Source organism: Sapajus apella, unplaced genomic scaffold (assembly GCF_009761245.1).
Source record: "Sapajus apella isolate SASKATOON/1434 unplaced genomic scaffold, GSC_monkey_1.0 scaffold27, whole genome shotgun sequence".
NCBI lineage: Eukaryota > Metazoa > Chordata > Mammalia > Primates > Cebidae > Sapajus > Sapajus apella.
In genome coordinates this window covers 18,262,801-18,277,965 of record NW_022436967.1, presented here as the reverse complement: position 1 = coordinate 18,277,965, position 15,165 = coordinate 18,262,801, and the positions used below count along the sequence as shown (strand labels likewise).

At 34.2% G+C, this 15,165-nt stretch overlaps 1 protein-coding gene across 7 annotated transcripts in view; it reads right to left on the bottom strand.

The window, feature by feature from the left end:
• Positions 1–15,165, bottom strand: part of PRDM5 (PR/SET domain 5) — a 218,462-nt gene that overhangs the window by 73,458 nt on the left and 129,839 nt on the right. For all 7 annotated transcript variants that reach the window (XR_004273178.1, XM_032292421.1, XM_032292419.1 and 4 more), the window contains 3 exons: positions 9,225–9,318; positions 5,377–5,537; positions 1,518–1,611 (listed from right to left, as the gene is read on the bottom strand). Coding sequence is in view for 6 of the 7 variants with exons in the window: in XM_032292421.1 (XP_032148312.1) it covers positions 1,518–1,611; positions 5,377–5,537; positions 9,225–9,318 (349 nt within the window). In the remaining variant the exon portion in view is untranslated. The remainder of the gene's footprint in view (positions 1–1,517; positions 1,612–5,376; positions 5,538–9,224; positions 9,319–15,165) is intronic.

Sequence of the window (15,165 nt, the reverse complement as noted above, 5' to 3'; positions counted from 1 at the left end):
TGCCCTCCTCTCATATACAAATTATATGTACATGCCCTCTAATATAGCATGAAATTTGCTAAGCAAACTAAGCCTGACACAAAGATATCTTCTAAGAATCACTGATATCAGAGTAAAGGGCTGTTGACTTCACCCTTGCCCTTACCCCATCCTAACTCCACACAGCCACAAATACACAGAAAACAGGGCTGCCCAGTGACATCAAGGATTATACCACTAGATTGCAGGGCTGCCCAGGAACTTTAGAACTCTCTGTTCCCTCTTCATTAGCTCCTTACTTCTGTGTTATCAGTTACTGGTGCCAGCGGCCATTAGCACAATTTTAACTACACCTGCCCTCAACGTGGCTCTCTGCTGCTCATTCCTATGTGCTGCTCTCTACTTTTCACTTTGCTGCTCTCTGCTTCTACAACACTGGATTCAGAAAGCCTCACTTTCTCTAGATGACTTCTAATTAAGAAAAACCTTCCTTTTCTTCTTTAGAGCACCCATTATTCCACAGTTATCTGTTCTTGGTTATGTGTTTCATTTAAAAGTATTTAAGTACCTACTCTAAGATAAAAATACTAAGCTGGCCATGTCTTTTAACTTTAGTCAGAAAGTTAAAAATTATGCTCCAAGGTTATCCTTTCATCCACTAATACCTAACATTCACTGTATTGATTCTTTGGCCTACTTTAACATTTCTCCATTGACAATGCAGTTATTAGGCTAGACATTGAGCTAGGTACTGAGGATTCAAAGGTAAAGAAAGCCAAATACTATGGCCCTTGAAGATGAAGCTTCAGCGGTATAATCCAGTCACCTAGTTCTTCATGTAATTAGAGTGTAGCTACTGGAAAAAGTTTCCAGACTAATGTAAAATCATCTGGTTATCAAAACTAATTGTATTCTTTGAAGGCTTTTTCAAGGGCTTATCTACGTGATAGGTAAAATCCAGTCAAGGCTCTTTCAAGAATATTCAGTTGTTCATTCACCCTTCACTAGGACACGGCTTTCTTTCATTGGAGAAATTACACAGGAAGTGGTAAGAAAAGAAGGGGGCCCTTTAGGAAGCAATCCGTGACATAACAGATATTACATTCACATCACCTACCCTGGTATCCAATAAAATCCTACAGCATTCAAGCAACATTCTGAGGTAAAAAGGCCACATTTGACATGAGTTACAGGAAGGATTATAAATCAAGTCGATGCCCTTAACTATCTATAAAAAGTGAAGCTGTTACTCTAATTCCGTCCATTAGAATTGTATAGAAGTTAATCACAGTTGTATCACAACCAAACCTTAAAAATGTTATTTCTACTTTACATGTTTTACTTAGTTTGAGAAAATATACTTATTATAAATTCTTCTAGATGAAAAAACTGGATTTTACAATGCTTTAAGAGAGAGAAAACAGCCAAGATTAATACTTAATATGGAAGATATGTGTACTATTACAACATTTCCTGTCTTGGAAGCATGTGATTTCTCTAAGTGGTTTTTATCACTAGTCTAATTACAGTCTCCATACCTGTGTGGCTCCGGATATGAACTCTGAGTGTACCACTGCTGGCAAATTTCTGGCCACAGTATGGGCAGATTTTCTCCTTTTCTCCTGTATGTGTCTAAATGGAAAGGGATAAAATGACTAAGAATAAATACAAAGAGTTAGGTAAAGATGATTAAATGCCTCTGACAATCGTAAATCCTTATTTTCTAGGATTACATTTCATTAAAATGATTTAATTTCACAATGAGATTTTAAACAATTTATGATGGATAGTCCTATTGGCTCAAAAAATGCCTTAGAATCATGTATTAGTGTTAATTTCAAAATAGTTCTGCAGTTTACTTTTTTAAGCCCTCAAAGAGCTCCAACTGAAAATGATTAAATTACATAAAACCGGTATATTCTCGTAAAACCACATAATCAAAATAGGGGTACAGCTCCCTTCCTGGCTGCCAAGAAACACTTACTTTGAAGCATTTTTCACATTCTTTGTGTATATTTAACACTTGAGGACAGAATTAATCTCAATAAAGTCATCTGTTACTAGTGTTATGCAGTTTGACTAGGCTGGTTTTACTGCAAAGCAAAAAGGAATATTCATCTGATTTGACCTTTAAAATCAGCAGGTGTTAACTGAGTGGTCAATTTGAAAGCATATTTCTGTCCTCAAGATGCCTTTAATCTAGGCACAATCACATGAGGAAAGGTGAGTAAGTATAGTCAAAAGTAAGTTACAATAAAAGCTGGAGAGCTCAAAGAGAAAGAGTGATCTCTCCCCAAAAGAGAAGGAAGATGGAGCATTTTAAACTGGCCTCACAGCCTCATCAGAAGACCGGTTTTTCTCCCAACATCAAAACAGATCATTCCAATAAATGAAGGGTCAGAGCTATTTCTCAAGTCCCAGTGCTTCTCAAGCTTAGAAGATTGGGGAAAAGGGGAGGTGAAAGCAATCCCTTCAGGCATGTACGTATTCTAAGACTACTTTTAGAATTCTTGTTCTGAAATTCTTGCTCTTAGTAGTGTAAAAGCAAATTACTGACAAGTAGTATTTGAACTGCCATAGACTAATGAAAAAAGAATTTAAAAAGGTTTTTTAAATGACATTTCTCAGAAGAGAACACTGGCTGTCATAGAAAAAAGGAGTGGGACAATTACCTCATCACCTGAAAACATCAAAGAACCATCACCATAGCAAAATATGTCTATCTTCCATATTAAATTGCTAACATTAATGTAATAGACTTTGCGGCCTTATTAATATTTAATTTACAAATTTGCAATTTGTATTAAAATGTATATTTGGATATGCACTATCAGATTTGTAATTTTTTAAAGAGCTACAAACTAAATACCTTAGTCAATTTCAGGGTCTTTTGAATTTTTTTCCTTGAAACAATTTATGTTATACTCAAGTTTGAAAAACACAGTCAAATCAACTACCATGCTAGCCAAGGACATTGTGTACAACAAGTATCTCCTGGATTTTGTATTTGGCAACCACTTAACTTTCCATTTTTACTACAAGATCTTATACAAAAGAGTTATATATCTTTACACTTCAGTAAAAGCCTTTACTCCCCTGGTCCACATTATAGTTCAATTTAAAGTAAAATATATAACATTTTAACATATAACAGATCTCTCTGCCTTTCATTCCCTGACAGAAGGTACAAAATATAGTAATTTTTTCTTCATTGGTGTAAGGCTGTTTAGAAATTGTACATATATATCTATTGTTACAACACTGAATTATTCCAAACATGTAATTACTAATTAATTTGTAATATATTTATAAAATCACAGCATTTCTTTTGCTGCTATGTATTTCACTGTTCATTTACATAACTGTCATTGATTCCAAACTGAAGAAGTTCCAAACTAAAGGATATTAGTGTTATATTAATGAAAAAAATTAAAATATTCCTTTCATTTAACTCAAAAATATATCATATTATTAGGTTCTGATTTTGGTTAGATAGTTTCAAAAGAAATTAAAGTTATAATACTAAGCCACCTTAAATATGGATAAGAAAGCATGGAAACAGCTCACTTTAAGAACAATACTGGATAATTGTATAAGATTAAAATGAGCAATACATTACAAAATATACTGTGTGACTATTATTGCAGACAAACGAAGAAATCTCTCTTGAAAGCTCACTATACTTTTCCTTCATTTATTGAAAGATAACAAAAAATTGTGTTAAATTCATGCAAAAAAGTAATTCAAGCAAAGAAAGTTGAAAGACTATATTTTATTCAGAGATCTAAAAACAGATAATATCATTATTATTCAGCAATAAAAATATAGGAACCCACATACCCTATATGTGATTATTATATATTGAATATCTGTATCAAAATATAATATCACAGGCCGGCCATGGTGGCTCATGCCTATAATTCAAGCACTTTGGAAGGCTAAGGTGGGCAGATTTCTTATGGTCAGAAGTTCGAGACCAGCCTGGTCAGCATGGTGAAACCCTATCTCTACTAAAAATACAAAAAATTAGCCAAGCGTGGTGGCAGGCACCTATAATCCCAGCTACTTGGGAGGTCGAGGCTTGAGAATCACCTGAAGCCAGGAGGCAGAGGTTGCAGACAGCCAAGATGGCACTACTCCACTCCAGCTTGGGTGACAGAGTGAGACTCTGTCTCAAAAAAACAAACAGACTATATATACATACATATCTCATGTATATAACTACATACACCTACTATGTACCCATAAAAATTAAAAAGAAACAGGAAAAGAAAGTTACTCAATTCAAGCCTTTTGAAACAGTTGTATTAAGGATAAATATGAAAATTAAATTCATATTGAAGCAGAAGTTATTTCTTCACATTCATTCAGTAGCATATACTAATGGCAAAAAACTACCATACTTCACCGTTACTTCTAAGGCTAATGCTGCCTGAGTGCAGTGGCTCATGCCTGTAATTCTAGCATTTTCAGAGGCTGAGGTAGGAGAACAGCTCGAGCCCAGGAGTTCAAGATCATCCTGGGCAACATAGCAAGACTGTGTCTCTACAAAAATTTTAAAACATTAGCTGGGCATGGTGAGACATGACTGTAGTTTCAGCTATTCAGGAGGTTAATACAGGAGGCTCACTTGAGCCCAGAAATTCAAGGTTACACTAAGCTATGATGACGCCACTGCACTACAGCCTGGGCAATAGAGCGAGACTTTGTCTCCAAAATAAGAAATAAAGAGTTAACATTAAAACCTTTAGGTGTACTTGTTATAACACAAATTTTACTTATATACCTAAAAATACATTATTGAACAAGTAAACAACTTGATTTCTTTGAGGTAATTAGGCAAGTAGCTTAACACAAGAAAATATAATCTCCAAATCACTAAACATTTTGAGTTAATCAAATATTTATTGAGTCCCCATTCAATACCCAGAAACTTCCCTATGCTCTTAGAGAGGTAAAGATCAATGACCATTCCAACCCCAAAAGGGCTCAGTCAATTAAATTGCCAATAAACATAAGAATTTGCTTTGAAAAATAAAATTATTAAGGTACTACTCATATTTCTTTGAAAGAAATAACTTATATTAATCCAAAAATATATAAAAATTGATAAGCTCTTGCTCATTGAGTACTTCCTAGAAGCCACCTATCAGCAAAGCTATGGGTTATGAAGAGTCTACATCTAACTCAGGTTCTCATTCATGGAAAAAATAGAGGTCTATCCTGAAAGATAAAGAAAGTGAACATTTCCTAAAGAGCTGATATAAATCATGCATTTGTCCTTCTGAGTAAATACTCTGATAGATTAATTTATAATTATCACATGATAGTTAACATATATGCCCAATATTGCTTAAATATACAATCCATTCAAACTAACAGACGACTTCCACTTACTTTCTTATGACTTCTAAGCACTGAAGGTGTAACAAAGGCCTTATTACATAGCTCACACCTATACTTCTTGTGTCTTTCATGAACCACCTGGACATGAACATTTAATGTATCCTTCCTCTTAAAGGTAGCATCGCAGTGGTGGCACTTGAAAGTCCTCTCACCTTAGAAACAAAGAAAAACATTTCAGAAGCAATAGGAGGGCCTATTAATTTCCTCCCATATATGCCAGACTTAGTTGCTTTTATCAAAATGTTGGCTTTACAGCTCTAAGAATTTAACATATTATTTTTAACAACAAATTCCAGTTCCATTATTTGCTAATTCAGGCCAAAGTCCTTTCATCTTACATCTTCCATTATCTCAACTGGAAAATGTGGGGACTGAATTAGCAAATTGTCCAAAGTTACTATGAACATTTTTTAGAAGTATGTGCTTCTACAGCAGGGGCTGGGATTTGAGGTAAATAGACTCCAGTGACACAAGGCCACTGTCAAGCAAGGTGAGTAGCCTTTGGGCCCCTCCCAAAGTCCCCTGAAATCCCACCACTGTTCCTATGATCTCCTGTAAATAGATAATAGGCAGAACTGGATTGTAGGTAGAGAGTTGAGGAAGAATGCCTCTGAGGGCAGGAGAGCGTGCATCAGAGCTCAGGGCCTCCCATTCTGGAAGAAGGAAAGGGTTGCAATGCCCCTGCTTCCTCAGCACTGACTCAGGAACCTGGACTGGGGGCTCCCTGACTCAGCCCTTGGGCAGTTCTAAAAAGTCTCTAAGGCTTTGAGGGATGGGGGTCTTTCAGAGAGGCAGTTAAATTGGGATGGGGGATGAAGACTAGCAGCCACCGTGGCTATTTCACTTTCTTCTCATTATCCAGCCTGGGCCTGGGGGGAAAACAACCTCAGAAGCTATATATAGAAATCTTATAGTACTTTCTAACTTTCATATAACACCGTTTTTATAGTTCTTCTTAACACATAGGCCTAAGTTTGAGTGGCCATTTTAAATACAATTTCAACAATATATGTGCACAATTCGAACACAGTGTTTTATAAGTGTAAAACGCATGTAGTATGTGACTATATAAATAAGACAGAATAGTATTTGAATATAATTTCTTTTTTTAGAAAACAATCATATTAGCATGGATTTCCATATCCTACAGATTACAAGGCAAAATTAAGAATACATTTCTATATTTAAATAAGAGATTATCTCAATTTTAGCAAGCTCTTCTAAATTCCTTCCATCATAGCTAGCACTGAATTGAGAAGACCCTATTATTTCTTCACATGAAAGGAAGGAAGAAAGGAAGGGAGGGAGGGACAAAAAGAAGAAAAAAGGAAAAGAAAATTACCTTCTCTTTGTCTTTCTAAATAGAATTATAGCTCTCTAACTTAAAGTCTCTTAGATTCCTGTTGGCATTTAATGTCTGATGGCATTTAATGTCTGAAACAAAGTCACATTCATACAACACAAGAACTAGATAGATTCTGAGAGCTTTGTTTATTTGTGCATTTTTGTTGCAGAGTACTATTCTTGTAAACTGCTTTATATTCTTTATGTTTTATTAAAATATTTTGCTTGTATAAGATGTATAATCAGTGATAGCATAAGGAAATATCAATTGATGTAAGACTGTAAATGTTAATGTTAATACCAAATCTATTCAGGTACTGAAAAAAATTAAAAAAAAAAAAACAAAAAACCCTCCAAGATTGCTCCTATTAAACTATTAAGTGAATAAAAATGTTGGTCCCTATACAAAATCTTATCAAGCTATAGCAAGGAAGTCCTTACTTTTCTTCTTTCATACTTTAATTGCAGATTTCTTTGTGTTAAATTTATCAGAATTTTTCCCTATCTTAGTACCTGGAAGCTAGTCAGCAACTTCTCTTTTGGTGTTCAGCGTATTGGGAAATACCAAAAATTTCCAAAAGTATTACAAGTTATTCTTCATATTTTGAGCCAGAAAGCTAATATAAGTTTCTAATAACAGCTTTCATATTTTGAAAGTTAAATAAATGGTTCTGAAGTTAAATAAATGGGTTTTAATTTTCATATTGTATAAGACAAGACCTAGTGTTTTGTCTTCTCTCTGTTAGCCATTTCTGGTTTTCCCATTCTTTTCACTAACTGATGTCTAACTTTGTTTCCCTTAAATAACTCATTTACTCACTCAATTATCAAAGTAGATTTTCTTGGCCAAATGTAATGATGCAGCTTCATAAAGCCTGTGATTAATGTGCTGATCAACATCATATTAAACACATGCTACACAGCACAGTCCACACACAGTCACTTTAATTCTATTTCTCAAGTGAATGAGAACCAAAAAACTAAAAGCAAAGATATCACATTACTTCTGTTAAGAATTCATTGGTGTTATTAGAAATAAAATTTCATCATTCCCAAGCAAAATTTCCCAAGCATCAGGTCAAATTTAGCGATATTTTAATAGCATGAATGAGGTTTACTTGTCTAAATCTCTATTCTAACATTCATTCATCTCATAACAGTTATTTTCCTAAATCAAAATGGTAATCAAATAGGACAGAAATTCCTGCAATTGCACAACAAATTTTATTTTTGAATACATAGCTCTTTTTTTATATAGGAAAAATGGTAAATTGTACTAATAACTTCTTCAGAGCTATCAGCTGAACACAGAATGGCCTGAGAGAATAACACTACCTTTTTTTGCAGGAAGCAGATTGCATTTCATCAGAATCATTACCACTCAATATTTAAGAAATCTTAGTACCTTTATTATTTTTCATTTTAGACACTTGACAAACGAAAATTTCTCCAAGATACTGCTCTGTATAACCAACTGTCAAAATTAATTGTTTTTTTCAATCCTCAAGAATATTAAAAGTTTAAGCAGCAGTAGGAACTTCATGTGTATAGAAGACTGTCTAATGATTAAGCTAATTAAAAGTAAGAAGTATAAATATTACCCATGTTACATAATTTTTTCATTAATTTTAGATACAGTAACTGTAGTAAGTCTCTGGCTACTTCAGCATCTAAACAGAGAACCCACTTTAAAACTCAGCTTGGCAATATCATGTTCTTCTCAATAAAATGATATCCTTTAGTAATATAACTGGGCATTCTGTGATGTTGTAAAAAGAGCTCTGAGTGTAGGTGTTAGACTTTCATGGTGTGTATGTATAAAACTTAATCCAAAAGAAAAAAAAAGCCCCTGTAAAAATAAGAAATCTGAGGCAGTAGCAAGCAGGAAAAACACCTCATGGTATGTATGTATAAAAGTTAATCCAAAAGAAAATAGTTGCCCCTGCCAAAGGAAGAAATCTGAGGAAGTGGTAAGTAGGAAAAGCACCTATAAGGGACCTGTTTGCTACTCCTTGCACTGTGAAATCTTGAGTATGTCATGGTACTTCTGAGACTCAATATTTGTATCCCCCCTCAAATTAAGGTGTCAGTCACTCTGATCCTTTTCCACTTGAAAAGTTTGTGAGCTAATAAAACTAGGCCAGATATCTGCATATTTAAAGAGTCAGACATGTTTTCTTAATTATATTTGAAAGGAAACAAAACATGTTTCAAAACAAAACTCAAAGATATCTTTCTCAATATGGAAAATGCTTTTATATACAAACTTTAAATAGTGGGAAGAAATTATATAAAATGAAATGTCTCATAAAATAATCTTACTGTGGAAAACTAAAGCAAATATAAAGGGAAAGGCAGAATTTTTGGTCTTTCTTACATTTAAAGTGAGATTATATAAATACTTATAGGCACACTTCTGGGATGTCTGCATTCTCAAAGGTTATAATTACAAAGTGTAATTCCTTATGTTCTCAACCGCCTGAATTGCGACTTACTGTTATGTATTAGCAGGTGTCTCTGTAAAGAAAATGGGGTCCGGAACAAAGCTTTACATTCTTCACATTGGAATGGTCTCTCTTCAGAGTGGGTCTGCAGAGGAAAGACACTGAGTCAGGAATCATTACAATGGACTAGTGGAGCTTGGACTCATGATGTGAAAGAGGAAAGAAGGGAAGATAGACAATACCTGTTTCTTCTAGTGCCATTGTTCCACCAAAAAATTTTAAAGACAAATATGTTGCATTTGCAAGAGAAAAAAATAACTTTCAAATGCTCACATTAATTATTAATTTGATAAATTATAAAAAAAAATATTCCTATTATCTCAAATTGCTAATCTGAATACACACAGAGATTTCTCAGGGCCTACTTTGCAGTGAAATTGTGTCTACTTTCTCTGAAAACTAAGCCTCCTCTGTCACTGGCCAGGCTTTTACTCTGCTGGTACAACATTTGCAATATAGATAAAGGAAATTACTAAAAGGGAAATTTCACCCTTTTCTCTCAACTTCACTGAATCACTTCAAATAATTTTTAGTCCTAGGTGCTGCTTTTCCCCAAAATTACACTAGAGCACTTATTGATGTTATAAGTCACCCTAATTAACAATATTCATTAAATACATAATTTGTGTCAAATGCTATTCTAAACACTTTACATAAATCATTTCATTTAATTACAACAGTGACTGGATTAATAAAACACTATTACTGACTCCAGTTTACAAATGAGAAAACTAACGTTCAAAAAGTTGCAGTAACCTGTGAAAGTCAAACAGCATAGATCCCCCAAATGATATTAAGCATCCAGTCACATAAGAAACAAAAATATGCTGACAAACAAGAAATAATGAAAAGCCACTAACTAGATGTAAAATTCGAAACCAAAACCAAAACAATACAGCAAAAGCTGCTCACTCCACCTCTTTTATATTACACATCGGTATAAACCCATTTGGCACAAATCATTAAATAAAATCTTATTCTATGATAGATGTCAGAATAAGTCTCATAAATGCATAAAAAAACAAAAATTGAATTATGATCTCATATTACATAAAACAAATCATATAACAGACAGGTTTTTGTAATAAATGTGACATAAAAACAAAAAAGTAATTTAAAGAAAGGTCACTTTATTCGGAGCCTATTAATTTATATATTTCTTAGTTTAGTAGACATAATATTAAAGATACAAGCATAACCTATTAGCATAAGGTTGGTGAGAATGACATTTTCCTGTTTGGTTTTAGTTGTGAAAGATACAGAGAAAGCATGAAAGAACAGGTATTTAAGAGTCAGGATAGGGCTGCGCATGGTGGCTCACGCATGTAATCCCAGCACTTCGGGAGGTCAAGCCAGGCAGACCACGAGGTCAGAAGATGGAGACAATACTGGCCAACATGGTGGAATTCCATCTCTACTAAAAATAAAAAAAATAGCTGGGTGTGGTGGCACATGCCTGTAATCCCAGATATTTGGGAGGCTGAGGCAGGAGAATCACTTGAATCAGGGAGTTGGAGGTCGTTGTGAGCCAAGATCACACCACTGCACTCCAGCCTGGTGACAAAATGAAACCCCGTCTAAAAAAAAAAAAAAAAAAAAAGTCAGGATAAATTACAGATAATCCAATGTGCCATTTAGCCACAGAAATGAAAATGACAGTATGGAAATACGTAGATCAATTATACAGAAAAACAAATAGGTTTCTTGTATTATATAAAATACATACACATTTAGTACAGGAAAAAATGTGGCATTTAAAATTGGTAGGAAAAGAGTAGAAAGTTCAGTAAATGGCTTTGAGGCAAATGTCTAGATATTCAGGAAAACGTAAAGCTGGGTCTACTACTCACCTTACAGTAAGAGAAACTGCAAATCAATTCAGGTATTTTTCTTAAAATGAAGAATAACACTTTAAATACACTAGAAGAAACTCTGGGTAAATTTTTAAATAACTTTTGAGTCTGGAAAGGCTTTCCAAGCAAGGTAGAAAACCATACATTGAGATGAGAGAAATAAATACAGTTAAAGCTGCAAAGCGAAAATCTTTGATGATAAAGCAAATATCTGCAACATAAAACAAAAGTGTAATGTTGCTAAGAATTTATGGCATATTAATAAGAAAAGATGAAAATGGACAAAGGGGCTCCCTTCCAAACTGCACTCCTAAAATTTCATTCATCATTTTATTTTGCCCCAGGTCTGTGCTATGTACTTCATGCCTGCACTAGTGAGTCCTATTTTAGATGCTGAGCATACAGCCATGAAACAAAAAGACTGTCCTTGCTATCACAAAGCTTTTACAGTAGCAGAGGGAGAAAGACAATAAACAAATGAAAAAGTATGTACTATATTAGAAAGGGATAAATGTGATGGAGAAAAATAAAGCAAGAACGAAGACAGCAAATATTTCAGAGTATTCGGTAGCTATTTTAAATAGGTAGTCAAGAAAATTCTAGCTGAGAACGTGACGTATGAGAGAAGATTTGATGGATGTGAGGGAGCAACGGCAGGTATTTGGGTGATCCAAAGCTAGCGTGATTGGAGCCATGTGAAAGAAGCAGAGAATGAGGAGATACAGTCAGAAGAATGGGAGAAGTAGAGGAGGAGAAGCAAATCATGTATGGCCTGGCTGGCCAGTGGAGGAATTCTGTCTTTTATTCTGAGAGAGATGTAATTTTCTGCAGGGTTTTGAGCAGATGATGGGCACAATTCACCTGACATTTAACAGGATGCCTTGATGTGTTGACAACAAAATGCAGGGGACAACAAAAAGTAGAGAAGCAACAGCATTACAGCAGTAGATAGTCACAGATGTGAAGAGAAGTAGTAGAATTCTAAGTATCTTCTGAAAGTGAACAGGTTTTGAAAAGGGACCTAGATATGAAGCATGAGACACAAAAAGGAGGAGGTAAGCACAACTCCAATATTTTTGATCTGGGCAATGCAATGATGGATTAGCCATTAACAGATATGCAAAAGAGCAGCAAGAAACCAGTTTGAGTAAAGCATCAGGGGTTCAATTTTGGACAAGTTCAAATAAGTATTGTGAGATGTCCAGTATTAGAGGTAGTTGAATATTTCAAGTCTGAATTATAAGGTATAAGATGGATATGTCAGATTACATATGGTATCAATATTTAAAGCCATGAATATGATAAAAGAATAAAAAATTAAAATAAAGATATTATCTGTGTGATTAATCAGATTGCTAAAGATGAAGATGATGGATATCATTCAGGGTTGACTAAAGAGTAAAAACAGGCAATCTTATGTACTGTAATTGGGAATAAAAATTTTCTGGGTAACAATGTAGTTCTACATACCAAAATGATAAATGTGCACATCCCTGACTAACTAATTCCCTTTATAGAAATATATCTGACAAATTTTTACACAAACTACTTATTTCAAATGAAAGGAAAATTCCTAAATGTCCATAAAAACATATAAACCTGGTTAACTAAGTGTAGTGGATATTATACTTACATATTTATTTTCTTAGATATGAAAAGTCATGTATATCATACTTTAGGTATCAAAAGCAGAATTCAAAACATAACATATAGAATACCATTTAAGCCACATACATATACACACATAGAATGGAGCCTAGGAAGACATTCTACAAGACATTGAGGAGGGTTTTTATAGGAAACAGAGTGTTATTTGACAGAATGTTTGATTTCTTCTTTATACCTTTCTCGGACACTTGGATTTTCTACAATAAATAGCATTATTTGTTTTTAGAGCATTCAGGTAGGAACACAGGATAGCTACCATCTTCTAAAAATATATTCCTCCCTAATTCATTTTTTTCCAAATCTAGGACATAATAACTTGTGAACATGACTTAGTTGCTTGATTATGACAGAACTTGGGACAGCATAATGTCTTTTAACTGTGTTCAACCAAAGCCACAACATCTAGATATTGGCCTAAAGTCAATAATATATTTTTAGTAGTAAGATGTCTGTGCACACCCAGGTGAATAAATTCTTTTGTCAAAAAAGATGCCAGTGCCACCACCTGGGCTGGGATGGCAGAGAATCCATGCATTCAATCAACTGGAAGACGTTGAGAAGCCACCCCATTTAAGTAAGGCATAATAAGATGCTTTCATATTGTGGGTAGAGAACTTCTGTCTCCAAGCTATAATATAATTTACAAGTGTCAGACAAAGTTAAGCTTTTTCAAAGGTGTTTTATCCTTCAATTTTTCACCTCTAAATAATGCCAAACTTTTCACTGATTTATTGATCAAAAGATCCTTAATAACCCTATTAAGGATGTCCTGTAGAACATCGCTTTTGTATTTCAAGTCGCTGATGACACCAACATCTGCCAGTGTAACAAATGAACTAGTCCATGAAGAAGTACTATGAAATATGTATTTTCATATACCAACTCTTTTGTAGATATAAAAAAATACATAAAATCTGTTGCACTCTTTATAATACCTACTAGAATGTCCCAAAAATGCTTCAGAAGGTTTCTGGCATAATGTACATTAATTACCAGATTAATACATTTCTAGCCACACAAATCAAATATTAATTCCATGAAAATAAAATGAAATTAAGGATCATTTACAATTAAAAATTCTACTACTGTCAACAATACATATTACTACATGGTAACACTATTTCTTGGTAATGGTATTTCTTCTCTGAGGTATGAGCAAACTAATAAAACTACCTTAAAATTAGAAGAAACAACTAAAGGTAAAATAAATTTGAAGACCCATATTCTAGATGTATGTTTGCTAGAACTATTGTTTTAAAAAAGAAGGAGTTTTATTATTGAAGACTCAGGCTGCATGTCATAGCACATTACTCTCCCAGTGGGCCACACAATAAAGCTAAAGATACAAAAAATACATGACATCTGGATGTTTACAAAGTTTGTGGATTAAATTTTTCCTGTCAAATTTATAACTGGCTTCTTTAAAAGTACTTATCCTCACAAAAATAAATTGAAACTGGAGAGAGATTGAAGAAGTCAGTTTCTTTAAGCTCAGTACTGAAATGGGTAGCTTACGCCACATAGATAAGAGCATAAAATTTAGGTGATTTTCCTACATAACTACAGCCTTGCAGAGCCAAGTCCCACCTTCCCATTGCTTCAAAGCCACAATTTCATCAGTACAAAGTCACAATGCCAGGGAGCCAACTACTGAGTCCCCACAACCCTAATCAGGGCAGAGGGAAGTTCCTAAGAGAAGAAGTAACAATAGACTTTCAGATGAAGCTATAGAAGGTAGCAACATAGACTGCAAGTCAGGAAAGTTTCCCCTCAACACTGGTAAGAACCATATCTCATGTCCCTAATTAAGGATCCTTCTTACAAACACCACTTTGAACAACCACATGACCTCCCAGGCTGGCTGACTTGACCATTATTGAAAAGTTAAGCCTTTTTACAACAGCTACCACTTATTACAGCTAACTTACAGCATGCAGAACAAGCTTATTCTCTCTTCTATAACGTATCTCTTTAAACAGATGAAAACAACAACCATGTGGCTTCACAAAACTATTCAGATAACACAAACCGGTAGTTTCACTCATGAAGATATAGTTTTCACACTCATCACAGATATGGTAAAGGAGAATTTTCTGCACAAATTACAGAAATTTATGCAGAATTTTCTGCATAAATTTAAGCAGCCTAATATTACTAACTCATGTGTAACAACTCATAGTAACTATACTAGCTCCTCTAGTAGATAACTTCTTTTCTAGGCAGGAGAGCTAAAGAAATTCATTATTTTTTAATTGAGATTTATGTATGATCCATAAAGAAATATGTAAAGATTCCTTAAAGTTCAAAGAGACAACAAGGAAGCACTTTTAGTCCTCTGAAAAAAATCACGTTCCATAAATATTAAAGCCAGTTCCTGAATAGGAAATAGTTTTCTATATAACATAAATGTG